This window comes from Diabrotica virgifera, chromosome 9, assembly GCF_917563875.1.
Source record: "Diabrotica virgifera virgifera chromosome 9, PGI_DIABVI_V3a".
Classification (NCBI taxonomy): Eukaryota; Metazoa; Arthropoda; class Insecta; order Coleoptera; family Chrysomelidae; genus Diabrotica; species Diabrotica virgifera.
The window spans coordinates 176,590,615-176,610,092 of record NC_065451.1 but is presented as its reverse complement, the minus strand read 5'-3'; the positions used below and the strand labels follow the sequence as shown (position 1 = coordinate 176,610,092).

Genomic DNA, 19,478 nt, shown 5'->3' with positions numbered 1-19,478 from the left:
TAAGGAATACTGTAAATAATTACTTTATACAAAAACGATTTGTAAGGAATACTTGAAAGTAACATTAATCAACATCACTATTCGATAGGGCTGTAGTACTAAATATTTTATACTAACCTTTTTCAGTTTTTTCCTCTTCTTCAAATGGGTCGAGTTTACTTCCATGTTTTTCTATTTCAGTATTTATGGGACATTTCTTTAAATCCAAAGAATCATATGTGTCGTGCCTATTAGATTCATCCTTAATTTCACATTTAAAGCCATCCAAAGGAGCATCATCCAAATCATTATACTCTATTTCTATTTTACATGTTTTCTCGCTACTGCCTTGTTTTACTTCCATTTTATTACACTTGACCTTGACTTTTTGAATGCCAATAATAATTTTACACAAAAAAATCACTCACATTAAGAAAATATAACGATAACGCATATTATAAAAGAACAGTATGCAGCTGCAGCATTATTTTTATTACTATTTTTTATTTTACCAAAATACCAACCGACTATTTCGATACATGCTCAATACATATACCAGGGTTGCCAGATGATTTTTTTTTAATTCCCTAGAATTTTTGTCAAAATTTCCCTAGATTTCCCTAACAACTTGACAACCATTTTTACCCTAGAATTCCCTATATATTTTTAATATACGCATGCGCATTGGATAAGGTCGACTTTTTCCATCTGAACAGCTAATGCGCAGGCGTACTGCCTCTGGGTAATTTCAGGATGTTCTCCGCGAATAGACCCAGTATTTTTTTGTATATGTTACGAGCAAAGCCCGAAATTGGACAATCCTACCATTGTACGGAAAATATTGTACACTTCTAGCATTGTACTCCCAAAGTGTAAAATGTCTGAAATGGTCAAAATTCAAAACACTGATCGATTCGAATCGATTATTGTTGACAAGCGACACACCAAATCAAAAATCGAACATTTATGGTTATCTAATAATCTAGTAATATTTTTATGGTTAATGGTAGAACCTAATCCTAGAGAAATCTCTTCGTGGATTTTATATATTATGGATAATAATTTAATCCTACAACCCAGAAATCAGAAACCCTGATTAATAATAGATTTATAACATAACCTTATTGATGTTTGTTTGCCCTTGATAACAAATGGGGAATAATCGATAATCGTAAAAATCGATATCTGTCATATTCTCTTCATTTCTTAAGTTTGACGCATCGCTGGGATTCCCCGAATTCGCGAATAAAACGATTTTTATGTAGATAATATATGTGCAATTTTATAAAGCCTATAAAATCAAACAGATTTTTTAAAATCGTCTTACAAATATTAAGAATTCCCTAGATTTTTCATGGAATTGAATAAAATTCCCTTTTTCCCTAAGCTGGCTCAAAATTCCCTAGGCTTAGGGAAAATTCCCTAGGTCTGGTAACCCTGAATACTGAGAATCATGATCATGGGCTGCGAACTCAATGGAAAAAATACTCGAGTCTAGATCCCGAGCCGAGGATTAGCGGCGTGTAATTTGTGTTGCCTATATAAACTTGAATCGCGAATGTTTATTATTCAAAAAATTACAACTGTACAAATCAATGACATTTGTGTGCATTTTTTTGGCATGAAAGTTTAAACTTGGCTTATGTCTAAATTTATAGACGTTGCCTTTAAGCACTTTTAAAGGGGCAATTGCATCCAATTTGTCGGGATGCGAACTTTTTACATGTCTTTTTAAATCATGTTTACGTTTATACACGTTTCCGCATTCCAAGCACTTATTAATTATTTCCACACCGAACATTTTCGTTGTCAAGAAAATGAAATACCTACTCAAAAGCAAACACAATAACACAAACACAGAACTGTGAACAGTAGAAATGATTGAATCGGAAAATTGATCTAACAGCTTCACTGTTCAATTGATAATTATACAAAGAGTCTACATTCTACCACATCCAATACTATTTTAATATTAAATATCATGCAACCGCAGTAAATATCGGTTTTTGCCTGAAAGGAGGAAGACCTGACCCTTCGGTCCAAACCTAACTTACGGGTATTAGAGTGAGAGAACCGCAGGGCAGGAGGTATTTGACCGCTGCGCGTAATCACAACCCACCCTTTTTATTATCACTAAACGGTCTTTTCAGCGTTTTAAATAACACTCAAGGCCCATTTCGTTGATTCAAGTTTATATAGGCAACCCAAATTACCCGCCGCTAATCCTCGGCTCGGGATTTAGACAGAATAGAAAAACTCGGTTCCATATATATAGTGAGCTTCCGGAATTAGAGATGGCGACACATAATGTAGATCGCTAATATATGTGGTACAAGGCTAATTGAAAAGAAGAAGAATATTTGACATTTGAATTGGACAGTGGACAGTTGTGTTTATTTTGTAACAGCGTTGCCACATTCAGCAGATTTCTACTTTTTGGATAGATTTTTGATATATTTTTTTTAAATTCTAGTAGGCAATATTTTTTACGCTGTGTCTAGGTACACGCTAACGTGTACGCAAATAAAAAAGTTAGGTACACGCGAATTAAACTTCATCAAGCCAGTGACGTCATTATTTAGCGTGCGCAGTGACTGTATATTTTGGTACACGCCATTTTGATATGTTTAGTATTTGTTTGATAGAAAAATATTTGTTATTATGGGAAGGGGAAGGGAAGCAAAACTATTCGGATGTTTCAAGTTTCAAACTTAATTGTAGTAAAGCAAATGTGTATACCTTGTATAAAAGTATATATTCAGGTTAGCAAAATAAATGTTTAGTTGACATGACATGTACAAAATACTGTTAAAATATTTTTTATAAGTAAGTTAATTATATAGTCGGTTCGCTAAACTCAGACACAACTCGCTATTGATTTTAGTAAGTAATTACTAAATAGTTAATAATTACTAAATATTTTGTTATATTGCCAATTTTGGCAAAAAACAAAAAATTACAGACTAAAATCACTAGCCAGTTGTGTCTGAGTTTAGCGAACCAACTACACCAGTTTATAAACCACTGCTGTTGTGTTTATTTCTATTTATACAGGGAGTTGAACTTGTTACGATTTTCATAGAAAATTGGTTAACGATTTTCATAGAAAATTGGTTATAACTTTGTAAATACCCTGTATAACATAATAAACCTTTATATTTTTGTGATGGGGACGTTAAGAAGATTTCGAACATAAAATAAAATAAAGGGTGTTAAAAAAAACGTAAGTTTGGTCTGCCACTATGTTATCGAACTTCTGACATTCATTCTGTAACTATCGTAACATTCTGACTAATTTTGTAATATGGAGCTCAAAGTTTGCTACAATTTTTGTTACTAACTTTACTACTGAGCTTTATAACACTAATCAATCGCCCTGTATATTTTATCTTAACACTTCTGCTACCCACGAATTTTTGTCTCTTATATTTTTCATACTGTTTTAAAATGTTAAATTAATTAAAAGAACTAAATAATTGTCCACATTCCATAATTAATTTAAAATCAAACACTAAACAGATAAAAAATAAGAAATCTCTTTACTAATCAATACTAATTTACTAATCTCATTACCACTTTGACACTCGCGGTATTCTCAAGTTAGCGTGTATGCAAAAAAATCAGTATTCTTGTTCTCATGATCATTTTTCAATGCGTCACAGTTTTTCGATTTCTCTCTAATGCATTAAGTTAGATGAGACGGAAAAAGCGGTAGCTCCGTGATTAAACACAAAAATAATGCAGCATTACAATGGTTATATACATAAGATGTCTATTCCTAACCTACCTTTGATTCGTTGATATTTAGAATGCGCGTTTTTTCTAGCCAATCAAATACACGTATTACGAACATTTGACAAAAACTTCGTCCATTTTGGCCATTTTTTAGAAGTGTCAAAGAGTCAAGTGACGGTTATTATTCAGGTCAGTATTTTGTGTACCTGTCATTTTGAAATTTCGAATTCGACTTCACTTGTGTTTCACAACGTCTTTGTGCATTATTTTGTGTTTTGGTTTAGAATTTAGTTCGTTAAAAGTTAGTCATTGGCGTGAGGAGACTAGAGACATTCGATTTGTACCGAAGAGTGTTAAATATCTCATGAGTAGATAGAATAGCCAACGTGGAGGTAATGAGACTTACGCATAAGGAACGAGAAATAACAAATAAGAAGAAAACTGAGATATATGGGACATGTGATGAGAGATGTATATATAATACTCCAGGTCTTTATGCAAGAAAAAGATCCATAGTAAGGAGACGTACCTCATGGCTGAAGAACCTTAGGAACTGGTTTGGATGTAATAACAATGAATTATTTAGAGCCGCTGTTTCAGAAATAAAGATCTCTCTGATGATTGCTAACTTTTGAAGCGGAGACAGCACCTAGAGAAGAAGATAAAAACACAGTTTATGGACAGTTTTGTGTCATTTTTTAATGTTTCCATATTTATAAATTTAATTAACAATATTGTTTACTTTTTAATTTTATTCCCCTTTATAAAAAATACCTACATGTTAACATATTGTGTAAAAATCAAATCTACTAAATTACTAATTAGTTTAATTCCACAAGCTTTTCACCTATGGCTAAGTACGATTGTGGCATCTGTCAGATTCGTCAATAATTACATGAAATAAGTCTCGACACACCCAATACAGTATATGACGTCATAATTAATGACGCACTGAAAAATGATCATGAGAACAAGAATAACAGTGCACGCTAAATAGTGACGTCACTGACTTGATGACGTTTCGCGTGTACCTAACTTTTTTATTTGCGTACACGTTAGCGTGTACCTAGACACAGCGTATTTTTTAGTAGGTTTTTGGTATACAGTGATGAACACGCTAATAACCGGCAAAAAAGCTCAAAAGATGGAAAACATAATACATTGCGGAACAAAAAGAGATGAAACTAGTGGAGGTGGAAATTATCGTTATAAACGTATTAATTAACATTACATAGTTTTCCACCTGTAGACGTCTGTGATAGGAGTATTTTATAAAATTCTACTCTCACAGTGACAGTTGTCATACCTCTGATACGTCTAAAGGTGAGAAACTATGTAATGTAATGGTATTTTAGACGTTTATAAAGGCCGCGTCTCACCATCAAATAATTTGATCAAACAGTTTGAGCAAACCTGACGTACTTGAGGAAGTACGTCAAAGTGACGTCACAATTGCAGTTTTTTGAAATTCTAAAAATCTGTGCTCTCACTATCAGTCTAGTTTGATCAAATTTTTTGTATTGAGTTGCCTAAAGACCGCGTCCCACCATCAAATAATTTGATCAAACTGGTTTGAGCAAACTGAAAGTGACAGTTAGTGACGTCACATCCTGAGTGTTCATTGTGGATAATAATGAAAAATTTTAATTTTAAATAAAGTACAAACAAGTTAGACAACTCAATACAAAAAATTTGATCAAACTAGACTGATAGTGAGAGCACAGATGTTTAGAATTTCAAAAAAACTGCAATTGTGACGTCACTTTGTGATCACAACTACAATAAAGTTATAACTAAAGCTCGGATTATAGGCAAAATGCCTTTTTTTGCCTATTTTGCTCATTATAATTGTTTTTTGCACTTTTTGCCTTTTTTCGTAAATTCCGCCTATTTGTGCCTTTTTTAAAATTTCATGGTACTACCCATGATATTATTCTATTACTAAACCATTCTATAATAAAATTTTGGGTCAATAATAAAATATCAATGGTTTGTTTATATAACAGATTTCTAGGAAAATGTACCTGATCGAGACTTGAGGCTTGAGGGTTAACTATTTGGAAATCCCTAAGCTTTATTAGTTTATTATCAGTTGTACAGTCGGTTACTGTATCAGAGTTTAGTCACAAATTGCTATATCCTAGTTTAGTTTTGTTGCGTATACCGAAAAGCAAAGAACAAGTTTTAAAACGTTTTAGACATTTGTGTGAAAAGATGACATCTAAATTAAGGCTATGGATCGCACCTTATTCGGAACTTTCTCTAGAAGGAGATGGAGCATTTTGTAAACCATGCGGCAAATCGGTAAGTTTTATTTTTTCTCGTCCCACAACATAACTAAATTCTAAAGCGGTTTTAGAATTCTAATTATTTTTTTTTAATTCTCAGATTTCAAGTAGAAAAAAGTACTTTATTGACCAGCATTGTGGAACCCCACTTCATAAACGTAATTTGGAAAAATTAAATTCCTCTAAGTTAGCCCAAATATCTCTGCGGGATAGTTTAAGCAGTTCAAAAAAAAGGAAGAAGACGCATTTAAATTTGATTTATGCCAGATGATGATTGCATCCAACATTCCTCTATATAAAGTTAATAACCCTAGTTTTAAATGCTTTTTCGAAAAATATCTTAATAAATCCTTACCGGACGAAAGTACATTGAGAAAACACTACTGTGGAAAAATGTTATGTGGAATGTATTTCAAAAATTAAGCGGGAGTTAGAGGGCAATTTTTTGTATATTATCGTGGATGAAACGACAGATGTATGCGGCAGGTATTCTTGTTCTCATGATCATTTTTCAGTGCGTCACAGTTTTTCGATTTTTCTCTAATGCATTAAGTTAGATGAGACGGAAAAAGCGGTAGCTCCGTGATTAAATACAAAAATAATGCAGCATTACAATGGTTATATACATAAGATGTTTATTCCTAACCTACTTTTGATTCGTTGATATTTAGAATGCGCGTTTTTTCTAGCCAATCAAATACACGTATTACGAACATTTGACAAAAACTTCGTCCATTTTGGCCATTTTTTAGAAGTGTCAAAGAGTCAAGTGACGGTTATTATTCAGGTCAGTATTTTGTGTACCTGTCATTTTGAAATTTCGACTTCGACTTCACTTGTGTTTCACAACGTCTTTGTGCATTATTTTGTGTTTTGGTTTAGAATTTAGTTCGTTAAAAGTTAGTAATTGGCGTGAGGAGACTAGAGACATTCGATTTGTACCGAAGAGTGCTAAATATCTCATGAGTAGATAGAATAGCTAACGTGGAGGTAACGAGACTTACGCATAAGGAACGAGAACTCACAAATAAGAAGAAAACTGAGATATATGGGACATGTGATGAGAGATGTATATCTAATACTCCAGGTCATTATGCAAGAAAAAGATCCATAGTAAGGAGACGTAACTCATGGCTGAAGAACCTTAGGAACTGGTTTGGATGTAATAACAATGAATTATTTAGAGCCGCTGTTTCAGAAATAAAGATCTCTCTGATGATTGCTAACTTTTGAAGCGGAGACAGCACCTAGAGAAGAAGATAAAAACACAGTTTATGGACAGTTTTGTGTCATTTTTTAATGTTTCCATATTTATAAATTTAATTAACAATCAAGGTTCATAAATAGACAGGTTGTATGGTAACTTTCCACCAATCAGCGTCGAGAATCTAATGGCGGGAGTGACGTCACCCAGAATGCTGCATTTAAATTCATTCACTTCAGTCATTGAAATGAACTCGGAAAGTAGGAATATATTGAAAATATGTATATTAAAAAAAAATACGTTTGGATTTTTAATGACTATTTATTTCATATATTCTTTAAAAAATGCGGTAGATGCCTGTAGAGTTACAAAAATCATAGAATATAATTGCAATTAAATATATGCAGTGGAATAGCATTACTACATACTTAATTAAAGCAGAAGTAGATTCTTTCTTGTGTATATATGGGACTAAATCATTAAAATATCCTAGGTATATTAATAATGGGTTGAATACAATTTACTTTTTTAAATGATTTTGAGTAGGTACTAGTACTAATTACGTTAGGTACTTGATTATAATACCTAAAACTATGAAAACATTATGATTCCATTCAATAGGTACCTGTGAAGTTTTACGTTAACAATAAAATATAAAAAAAATACAATTTCAGTGCAATAAAGGGAATTTTCCCCATTTTATATATTCATTTAGTTTATAATTGTTTATTCAAACGATCTTCAGATGGCTGCAATCCAGTAAGTAAGTAGGTACTTAACGCAACCACATTAAAATGTATCTGAACACTTGTAAAAGAGTTTTGGGTTTAAGTTATTATACTAAAAACGCTTAATGATATCTATAGATACATTATATCTCAAGATATAAACACAAATTAAAACACTAACGATATTTAATAACAAAATATAGCCTCCAAACCACGTATCCTATTATGTTTACAAGCAATTCGTAAAATTGATCGTCTGGGTGACGTCACGATGACAATATTTCATTTGTCAATGTCAAAGTTACCATACAACCTATGGTATAGGGACCTTGATTAACAATATTGTTTACTTTTTAATTTTATTCCCCTTTCTTCTTCTTCTTCTTAACTCAGGCGAGACTCGTTAGTCTCTGGCACTTGGTCATAAGACCTTTGTACCAAACCCTGTTCTTCTCCTTAAACTTTAATAAGTCCTGTGGCCTCAACGAAGGCCAACAGTTTTCTTATTGGTAGTTTTAAGATCTCTTCTGGTTCAAACCTCATTTGACCAGTGAAGTTCTGCCTTACATCACCTAGCACACTGCAATAGCATAGTATGTGTATGGCAGTTTCTTCTTCCATTTCGCACTTTCTGCACCATGGTTCATTCACCTTACCTAGTTTGTATAGGTGATTTCTTAAACGACAATGTCCAGTCACCATTTCAGTGACCGTTTTGATCTCTCGTTTATTGAGGTTCATCAAACTGTTCGAGAGTTTTTTTATCAATATTCTTGATTATTTTTTTAGTCTGGATTTGCCCTTGAGTGGTTCTCCATTTATTTTGATGATTCTTTATCAGCCATTTCTGAACCTCGTTTTTCATAGCATCTTTAGTGATGCCACAGAAAGGTTCTGGGCCTTCAAAAGTTTTTCTCGAGCCTTGTTTCGCTAACATATCTGCTCGTTCGTTCCCATGCACCCCTTCATGACCCGGCACCCATATTAAAGACACTTTGTTGTCTTTTGCCAGGTTATTGAGGAGATCTTTGCAGTTTCTCACCAGTTTTGATTTGGTGAGAGGGTTCTTTCCAGCCAGAATAGCCGATTGGCTATCTGTGTAAATGTTGATTCTCTTAGCTTTAGGGTCCTCATCAATTATTTCATCAATGCAGGCCACCAAAGCAAAAACTTCAGCCTGGAACACCGTTGTATGTTGACCTAGGCTGTAAGATTTATTATAGTTACATGTTTGCCCAAAGACTCCTGATCCAGTACCATGGGCAGTTTTAGATCCATCAGTGAACCATATTAAGTCTCCATTAATGTTTGGGACTTTTTGTTCTCTAGATGGTATAATTGTGTTAATCTTCTCAGTGAAGATTAGTTCTGGTGTCATCATATCTAAGTTCATCATAAAGATGTATTCCTCAAGTATAGTCCCAGTAATGTTTGTGTGGCTATTCAATACATAATTTGGCCTCCAAGTATTGTTTGCTTTGAGCCTCAGGATGGTCATAAAGGCTACCGCCGAAATATACAATTCCAGCGGAGGGAGACCTGTGATAGCCTCTAATGAAGCCGTTCCTGTACTATTCAAGGCTCCTGTTATATTTAGAAGCGCTTGTCTTTGTAGGGTGGTGAGAGTGGTCACACAAGATTGCAAAGCCGTCTTTCTCCACCAGAGTACTGACCCATAAGTAACTGTCGGTCGTATCACTGATGTGTACAACCAACATATCACCTTTGGTTTCAATCCCCAGGTTTTACCTACAACTCGTCTGCAGTTCCAGAAGAGTCGCTTAGCCCTATTGGTTATATTGGTAATATGAGTATTCCAATTGAGTTTCGAATCCAGGGTTACCCCTAGATACTTAACCTCATTGGTTCTTTCCAGTACCTCTCCAAATAATTTCAGCTCACTCAGTCCAGTAAGCTTCCTCTTATTTGTAAAGGCTACCAGTTTAGTTTTAAAAGGGTTCACGGAGAGGTTCTCTTTCAGACACCAGTTCTCTATGTAGTGAAGGGCATATCGCATCTGATACGCAACAGTGCTGGGAAATTTTCCCCTAGTTACTATCACGATATCATCTGCGAAACCCTGGACCCAGATTCCTTGGGCGCTTAGCCCATGAATCAGATCATCGACAACTATGTTCCATAATGACGGTGACAATACACCGCCTTGAGGGCATCCCTTAGTTGCCCTCAGATTTATGGTATCTTCATGCGTATCTGTGGATATTATTCTGCTCTGAAGCATCTGAATAATCCACTTGCATGTTGTGTTGTTGATTTTCTTCCTCACCAGTGCGCTTTGTATAGACTCGATTGAGGTATTATCAAATGCACCTTCTATATCTAAAAATGCCGCAAGGGCGACTTCTTTTTGATGCAGACTCCTTTCGAGTTCCGACACTAGATTGTGCAGGGCGGCTTCACCTGATTTCCCTGCCTGATACGCCCATTGCCGTTGGTGCAGTGGATTTTCATTTAAATTGTTTTTCTTGATGTTTTCGTTCAAGATTTTTTCCATGGTTTTTAACATGAATGAGGTCAGACTTATAGGCCTGTAGGATTTTGCTAAGGTGTAATCTGTTTTTCCTGGTTTGGGAATAAACGCCACCCTTGCCCTTCTCCAAGCTTTGGGAATGTATCCCAGAGCATGGCTTATTTATTCCCCTTTATAAAAAATACCTACATGTTAACATATTGTGTAAAAATCAAATCTACTAAATTACTAATTAGTTTAATTCCACAAGCTTTTCACCTATGGCTAAGTACGATTGTGGCATCTGTCAGATTCGTCAATAATTACATGAAATAAGTCTCGACACACCCAATACAGTATATGACGTCATAATTAATGACGCACTGAAAAATGATCATGAGAACAAGAATATATAGCTAATTTATTGATTGGAATTTTGAACGAAAACTTTGCGAGAAAACCTTATTTAGTTGCCGTTAAAGAATTGGAAAAAACAAACAATTTAACAATAAGTCGATTTATACAAGATAGTTTAACAAACCTCTTTTTACCCAACCCTATACCAGTGAATAAAATAGTTTTAATGCTTTCAGATGCTGCGGCATATATGTTAAAAGCTGCTGTTAATTTAAAGATTTTTTATCCTAATTTAATTCATTGCACTTGTGTAGCCCACGGGGTAAATAGAATTGCTGAAGAAATAAGAAATCTGTTTCCGTTGGTAAATAATTTTATAAATTTTATGAAAAAAGTTTTTGTAAGGCTCCGTTGAGGGTGCAAATATATAAAGAAAGACTTCCCGGTGTCCCTTTGCCACCTAAACCAGTAATTACAAGGTGGGGAACCTGGCTCGAAGCAGTTTTTTTTACTTTGAACACTGCAATGAAATAGAATTAGTTATGTCAGAATTTGATGATGATATTTCCGAAGCCATTCGAGAAGCAAAAAAAATATTAAAAAATCCCAAATTGAAACAGGAACTGGCTTATATCAATGACAATTATAAATTAATAGTTACCACAATTACCTTATTAGAAAAACAAGAGATAAATTTATGTGAGTCAGTAAAATTAATAGATAATTTAAAGACGAAAATTAAATCGGCACCTGGAAGTAACGGTCAATTAATTTAAAAAAAAATGAAATATGTTTTCGACAAGAATGAAGGTTTTTCGTTTTTATCTAATGTTGCTAAAGTTTTGAATGGGACATTTTCCGAGGAATTACAAATTATGCCAGATTTATTATCCGCTCTGAAATATGCTCTAATTACATCTGTCGATGTCGAACGTTCGTTTTCAATGTACAAATTAATTTTAAGTGATCGAAGACATAGTTTTAAGACCGAAAATATTGAAAAACATTTAGTTGTTTCTATTAATGATAAAATTTTAAGTGGTTATAAATAATAAGTTATATTCCTTTATTGCCTATATTTTGCCTAAATGTTAATATTCCTGCCTTTTTTAATAAAAATCTTTGCCTATATAGGCGCCTTTTTCTTCAATTTTTGTTGCCTATAAATCCGAGCTTTAGTTATAACATTAAAACTTCCTGTAAAAACTTGATGGGGTTCAATCCTCAATTGTATAAAAAACCTTATTGCGTCTAAAAGTGCTTTAACGATTAAAATATCCCGGTTGTCGAGGCATTTAAGGATACAGAAAATAGTTTTACCGAGAATATTCCATTACTTCCAATCAGTAAGTCTAAGGAAAAGGAATGGTTGTCTAAATTAGAAAAAAGAAAAAAAATGGCAGTGATGCCTGTGCACTATGCTGCAAACTTACTTGATTCGTCTTTAACAGGGCAAAGCCTCACTGGTGAAGAGCATATGTTAGCTATGCAGTGTATAGACAAGATATTAACCAATCGTTTCAAGTTTATTGACAAAAAAGAAAATATTTTTACACAACTAACAAAATTCTGTGCAAAAGCAGACCTTTGGTCAATGGATTTTAATTGGCTACAGCACGATCAGTATATTGTATAAGCTGGTGACAAGGAATATGCACCAAAACTTCTTTAAAAGATTTGGCAATTACAATACTGGGGTTACCAGATACTACGCTGAAACAGAGCGTATTTATAGCACATACTCTTTCATACTGACTATAGATAGAGCAGGGAAGTTAAACTACATTAATAATAATTTTAATAAAAATGCAATATTTCCGTCCAATATTCCCGGAAAGTTTCCGGAAACTTTCCGGCGTTCGAATCTTCCCGGAAAATTTACATCACTAGCCAGAACACCAGCGTGATGTTCCACAGACAGTTAGTAAGTTTTTTAAACTCCGAGACAACTTATGTGTCTGTGACGACTTGTTATTTTATGGCAACAAGATTGTTACTCCCAAAAGCTTGAGATCTGAAATGTTAGGGCTGGTGCATGAAGGTCATATTGGCATTGAGAAGTCAAAATCTAGAGCCAGGCAAATTTTTTACTGGCCAGGAATGAGCTTGTGAAAAATTTAGACCAGCGCAGCAAAGGGAAACGTTATGTCCATACCCTTTACCAGAAAATCCATGGGAAAGAATTGGCATTGACATTTTTACATGTTATGGTACAAATTATCTAGTAGCTTAGGATTCTTTTTCAAACTGGATAGAGCTTCACCCAATAAGAGACAAATCTGTCAGTTCTGTCATTCAAGTTTTAAGGTCAATGTTTGCTACACATGGCTCACCAGTCTATGTATGTTGTGATAATGTTCCGTTTAATAGCTTTCAATTTGCCAGAGAATGGAATTTTCAAATTAAGTTTAGAAGCCCCAATTATCCACGATCAAATGGACTGGCTGAGAAAGGTGTAGCCATTGCCAAGAGTATTGTTAAGAAGTCCGTTGATGACAGTTCTGACATTGAATCAGCACTCTTACAGTAAGGAAATGCACCCCTTAAGCATATTGGTTATACTCCTTCACAGCTTTTAATGAGTAGACACTGTAGAACTAAGTTGCCGGTTGTAAGAGATGCTAAAACCATCAGTTTGTCTAGATGTAAACGAAAAATTGAGTAAAAGGAGAAATATATATGTGAAGGACTATAACCAGGGTGTTAAGGATTTAAAGTGTTTGGAACCTGACACAGATGTGGTGATATAGAATCGATGTCAAAAGAGGTGGGAATCAGCACAAATATTGTCACAGCATGAAGTCCCAAGATCTTATATCTTGAGAGATGAGCATGATAATATTGTCCGTCGCAATAGAGTAGATATAAGAGAATCTCTGAATAAATTTGAGTCACAACCACCTGTAACACTTACAGATACTGAGGATGCAGGTTTAGATCAAGGACCTTCAACCTCAACACAGCTGAATCACCTACCTCTCTTGACATACAAAATAATGTAACTGAGCAATCTGATATTTGCAGAACTAAGTCAGGTAGAGTTGTTAAACCTCCTTTAAAACTAAATTTGTAAAAAGGGGGAGATGTAATATGTTACGCTTAAGTGCGTACTATTAAGGTAGCTGGAGTGCTGAATAGTGATAGCCATGACAGTGACAAGTCAGCATGGCTGTCACCAGGATGCCGTTAGCCACTGGACCTTGACAGAGACTTGATTAATGTCAGATGTAGGAATAGCTATAGCTTGTAGTAACGGTTGTAACTTTATAATGATAGATTTAATAAAGTAGGTGAAGGTTATTTTTATATCGGAATACCTATACAAAATGCCTATGGTCCTTTTCATGAGCATTTTTCAATGCGTCACAAAAAAACATTTATTCTAACATGACATTTTAGTTAAATCTGACAGTTGTCACATTTTATATGTAGTTTGGCATAAAAACAAATCAATTAGGGATTCCAATGAACTGTCAGTGGTGGTCCGTGGATGGCTAAACTGACATGGCCATAGACACAGTTAAGGGGGGTGGTCATGATGTATGTAATGTTTACATTGAATATTGACAAATTTGTAAAGAATATCCTGTTTGGTTTTGTTTTTTTGTTAATTGTGTAGCGAAATTTGTGAAATTGTGATAGCAAATTAAATATGAAGTGGTTTAAACATTGGATACGCCTATGGATGACAGTTTCGCCATCCAGCAGCCATATTATATCACGTGATTTGGAATGCCTAATTGTGTTTATTGCATTTATAAAACGGTATTTTCTTTTATTTGTATAGTCTTATAAATTGTACAGATTATATTCGTACATAATATTATATTATGCAGGGTGTCCCGAAAAGATTGGTTATAAATTATACCACACGCTCTGGGGTCAAAAATACTTCGATTGAACCTAACTTACCTTAGTACAAATGTGCTCATAAAAAAAGTTACAGCCCTTTGAAGTTACAAAATGAAAATCGATTTTTTTCAATATATCGAAAACTATTAGAGATTTTTTATTGAAAATGGACATGTATCATTCTTATGGCAGGAGCAACTTAAAACAAAATTATAGTCAAATTTGTCCACCCCATAAAAAATTTATGGGGATTTTGTTCCCTTAAACCCCACTTTTGTGTACGTTCCAATTAATTAATTATTGTGGTACCATTAGTTAAACACAACGTTTCTAAAACTTTTTTGCCTTCTAATATTTTTTCGATAAGCCAGTTTTTATCGAGATGCGGCTTCTTTTTTAATATGGAAATTTTTTTTGTGTTTAAACTGACAAACAACGAAACATAATGTTTTACTAAAAAAGTGATTCTTTTTATTAAGTTTTTTCTTCGCCATAGCAAAATCCCTGTCACATGGCATGTAGAAATGTCCCTTTATGGGGAAATTTCTACTGGTTCACACTTTGAAATCGTCGGAGGTCTGTAAGTGCTAAACTGTATAGTTCTTATTCTGACCACCACATATATCAAAAAAAAATATGGAAATAGTAATCCTTGATGGAGTTATAGGGCAGTCAATGAGGGTATGTGGCTCCGAATTCTATCCTACTATATCGATTTACGTGATATTTTCACAGTAAGTAGGGAATAGCCCAAGAAACAAAGTCTACCCTATGCCGATGTGTGCTTTTGTCTTGGGGGCGGTTCCCACCCCTTCTCGGGGGTGGAAAATTTTTTGCTTAAATAACTACGGAAGTGGCTAGAGAACCTAATACTAAGCAAAAACTGCTCTATAATTTTTTTTTTCGAAAACTCAATACTTTTTGAGTTATTCCTGGTTGAAAATTGGCCATTTTCATTGAAACATAACACCTTTTCAAACGGTTTTTTTACGAATACCTTAAAAACTATGCATCAAACTAAAAAAAATTATATAAAACATTTTTGTAGCTTATAAAATAACAGAGATTTTTTACTTTATGAATCTTCTAGTCATAACACAAAAAGAGTAAGTGAAAAAAACCTGTTTTCTTGGTGCATGCTCAAATCAGTGTATTTAACTTGAAATAACAGAGAAACGGTCGATTTTAGGTGTATAATGCTACCAATAACTTTTGTTGTGCTTGAAACGACCTTTAAAATAAGCAATATTAAATGTCGATTACATTGAAACTATGCGAGATAAACTGTAAAAAATTTGATGACTAACGTATTTTAAGAAAAAATGAGAAGTATATTTAACCCCTCATCCACAAGAATTTAAATGCATTGTTTTCCTTCTACAATACATTTTACTATAGTGTTCTTTTTATGTTCAAAAAGTTGGGCGGGTTTAAAATGAATGGTTTTTGAAAAAAATAAGATCAAATTATTGAGCGCATTTTTAAATGTTCTTAAAAATCTTCCTTTTTCTCCATGTAACTCGAAAATGATAAGAGATGCCAAAAAAAGATGCCATACAAAAATGAAGATTTATTCTAGATAAACATTTTGATTTGACTTTTTATAACAGTATCTCTTATCATTTTCAAGTTACATGGAGAAAAAGAAGATTTTTAAGAAAATTTAAATATGCGCTCTATAATTTAATCTTAGTTTTTTTCAAAAACCATTCATTTTAAACCCGCTCAACTTTTTGAACATAAAAATGACACTGTAGTAAAATGTATTGTAAAAGGAAAACGATGCATTTAAATTTTTGTGGGTGAGGGGTTAAATATACTTCTCAATTTTTTTCTTAAAATTAGTTAAGTCATCAATTTTTTGCAGCATATCTCGCTTAGTTTGAATGTAATCGACATTTAATATTGTTTATTTGAAAGGACTTTTCAAGTACAATAAAAGGTATTGGTAGCATTATACCGGGTGGTGAATCGGAAAACGGGCCATAGGAAACTCAATGTAAAATTCTAAGTTGTTGAATTCCTGCTTCCCTAATTATGTTACATCAAAAATCATGAGAAGTTATTTGTAGAGGATTGAAATCTGTATTAAAAACAGAAGTTACAATTGTTCTACGATTTAAACACATTCCAAAATTTTGAAAAATATAATGTATTTACCGCAGTAGGTATGTGTGGGTATGTTAGGCCACACGTTACTATTTAACTGACATTGAGCACATTATTGACTGAAGAAAATATCTTTATTATTAATACTTTCTCCTTAACTAAGGGTATCTTATCAACTTTATTGTGTTTTAAACAAAAAATGATAAAATAATTAAAAAAATTGACAGTTCTAATTGTTAATATAATAAATTCATTGTCAACAAATGCAATCGTATACACATTATTGTATTGTGTGTGGCCTAGCTTTGGCGTATTACTCTGAAAATTGTATTATATTTTTACAAAATTTTGAATAATTATTGTTCATAGAACAATATTAACAGTTGTTTTCAATAGAGATTTCAATTCTCTACAAATAGTTTCTGATGACTTTTGATGTAAAATAATTAGGGAAGCAGGAATTTAACAGCTTAGAATTTTACATTGAGTTTCCTATGGCCCGCTTTCCAATTCACCACCCGGTATACATAAAATGTGTTATTTCAAGTTGAATACACTGCTTTGAGCATGTACCAAAAAAACAAACTCTTTTTACCTACCATATCTCTTTTTGTGTTATAACTAGAAGATTGAAGAAGGAACGAATCTCTTAGTTTTTTTATGAGCTACAAAAATGTTTTATATAATTTTTTAGTTAGATGCATTGTTTTTAAGATATTCGCAAAAAACCGTTTGAATAGGTGTTATATTTCAATGAAAATTGCCAATTTTCAACCACCAATAACTCAAAAAGTATTGAGTTTTCGAAAAAAAATTATAGAACAGTTTTTGCTTAGAATTAGCTTTTTGCTTGTTCTCTAGCAACTTCCGTAGTTGTTTAACCAAAAAATTTTCCAACCCCGAGAAGGGGTGGGGACCGCCCCCAAGACAAAAGCACACATCGGCATAGGGTAGACTTTAAATAAGGAGATATTTTCAGGCTATTCCTAAAATTTCATTAAAATCCATGCAGTAGGATAGAATTCGGAGGTAATAACCTGTTCTTGCTCTCATTGACTGCCCTATTAACATAGATTTCCCAGATATACTTAAAACATAGATTTCCCAGTTTTTAGGTCGTGGATATTAACAACTGTACATCTTTGACACATACTATACTTTGGTGCCTCTGTAATAGGGAACTTGCATAAAATTTTAAATTCGAAAAAAATGGTATAAATCACAACAGAACATAATTTAGAACCTGTATCAAAGATAAAAAAGTTTTGTTTGTCTTTCGTTTGGCCCCTAAAGACGACTACAAATTCAACTTATACCAGCCACCCCAAAACGCGTCGTGACGTCACGCCGTTGTATGTTTACATTCTACGTTGTATATACAATTTTAAATTAGACATTATAAACGTCAGTAAAAATACAGTTATGTGACGCTAAAAGTGTTTTTGATCGTTTGAACTATTCATAGAAAATTTGTACTTTTACAAAATGGTTTTATTCTCAATAGTAAACCTTCTTTCCTTTCCTTCAAAAACTGTATCAAACTCCAATCTCAACAAACTGGTATATATAATTACGACATACGAGAAATGTCATTAGAATATAAATATTTTTCCTTTATTCCCGACGACGAGCTGGCCAAATACCCAAGTAGGTGGAGGCCAATAAACCAAAGAAGGAGAAGAAGAATATGCCTAAATATAAGGCTGTGTCTAGGTACACGCTAACGTGTACGCAAATAAAAAAGTTAGAATGTCAGAGTGCTGGAATTTGTTTAATCGCGTTGTGTGTACACTTTAATTTTAATATTGATTAGTAGATTTCTTATTTTTTATTTGTTTAGTGTTTGTTTTTAAATTAACTATGCAGTGTGGACAATTATTTAGTTGTTTTAATGAGTTTAACAACATTTTAAAACAGTATGAAAAAGTTAAAGATACTATAAATTAATATATATATATATTTTTTTAGTTATAAGTGAAATAGTATTACCGTCCAAAATTAAAATAAAAGGAACACCTAAAGCGTTGACAATAATAATTAACTTGTTCTGAAGCTATTTCCTTGTGGCATTTTTGTAATCAACTATTCTAAATGGGAACTAAGCCACAATTTAACTAAAAAAATGATTTTATTAACGTTTCGACGTCTAAATCGGACGTCGTTGTCAAAATACAAAATATTATTAAATTAAACAAAAATGTTGTTGCTTAGTAAAAAAATGTTTCTAATAATTTATTTAATCTGACTAATTTTTGTATTTTGACAATGACATCCGATTTGGACGTCGAAACGTTAATAAAATCATTTTTTTAGTTAAAGTGTGGCTTATTTCCCATTTAGAATAGTTGATTATAATAATTAACTGACGTATAAAAATTATTTTAACAATATTTTGTATGTGTCATGTCAACTAAATACATATTTTTAATTTGCTAACCTAAATATATACTTTTATATATGCATTCATTTATTACAATTAAGTTTGAAACACCTGAATGGTTCTGCTTCCCTTCCCTTAACAAATATTTTTCTATCAAACAAACACTAAACATATTAAAATAGCATGTACCAAAATATACAGTCACTGAGCACGCGAAATAATGACGTCACTGGCTTGATGAAGTTTAATTCGCGTTTACCTAACTTTTTTATTTGCGTACACGTTAGCGTGTACCTAGAAACAGCGAAATATAACCATAATAATAACTAATGTAAAACTATGTGACGTCACGGGTCGTTTGAATTATTTTATACCG

General features: G+C 33.1%; 1 protein-coding gene and 1 long non-coding RNA gene across 18 annotated transcripts in view; one reads left to right on the top strand and one right to left on the bottom strand.

The window, feature by feature from the left end:
- LOC126891985 (uncharacterized) overlaps positions 1-19,478 on the top strand; it is a 167,250-nt gene that overhangs the window by 109,750 nt on the left and 38,022 nt on the right. The gene's annotated exons all lie outside the window — the stretch shown is intronic.
- LOC126891978 (zinc finger protein 845-like) overlaps positions 1-19,478 on the bottom strand; it is a 151,081-nt gene that overhangs the window by 110,918 nt on the left and 20,685 nt on the right. For 5 of the 11 annotated variants that reach the window (XM_050661339.1, XM_050661344.1, XM_050661343.1 and 2 more), the window contains exon 1: positions 118-548. The exons of 3 other annotated variants lie outside the window; for them this stretch is intronic. In XM_050661339.1, the coding sequence (XP_050517296.1) occupies positions 118-343 (226 nt within the window). In that variant the 5' untranslated portion in view covers positions 344-548. Of the gene's footprint in view, positions 1-117; positions 549-19,478 lie in introns of those variants that run through there. 3 more of the 11 variants (XM_050661345.1, XM_050661354.1, XM_050661350.1) reach the window with 1 other exon arrangement.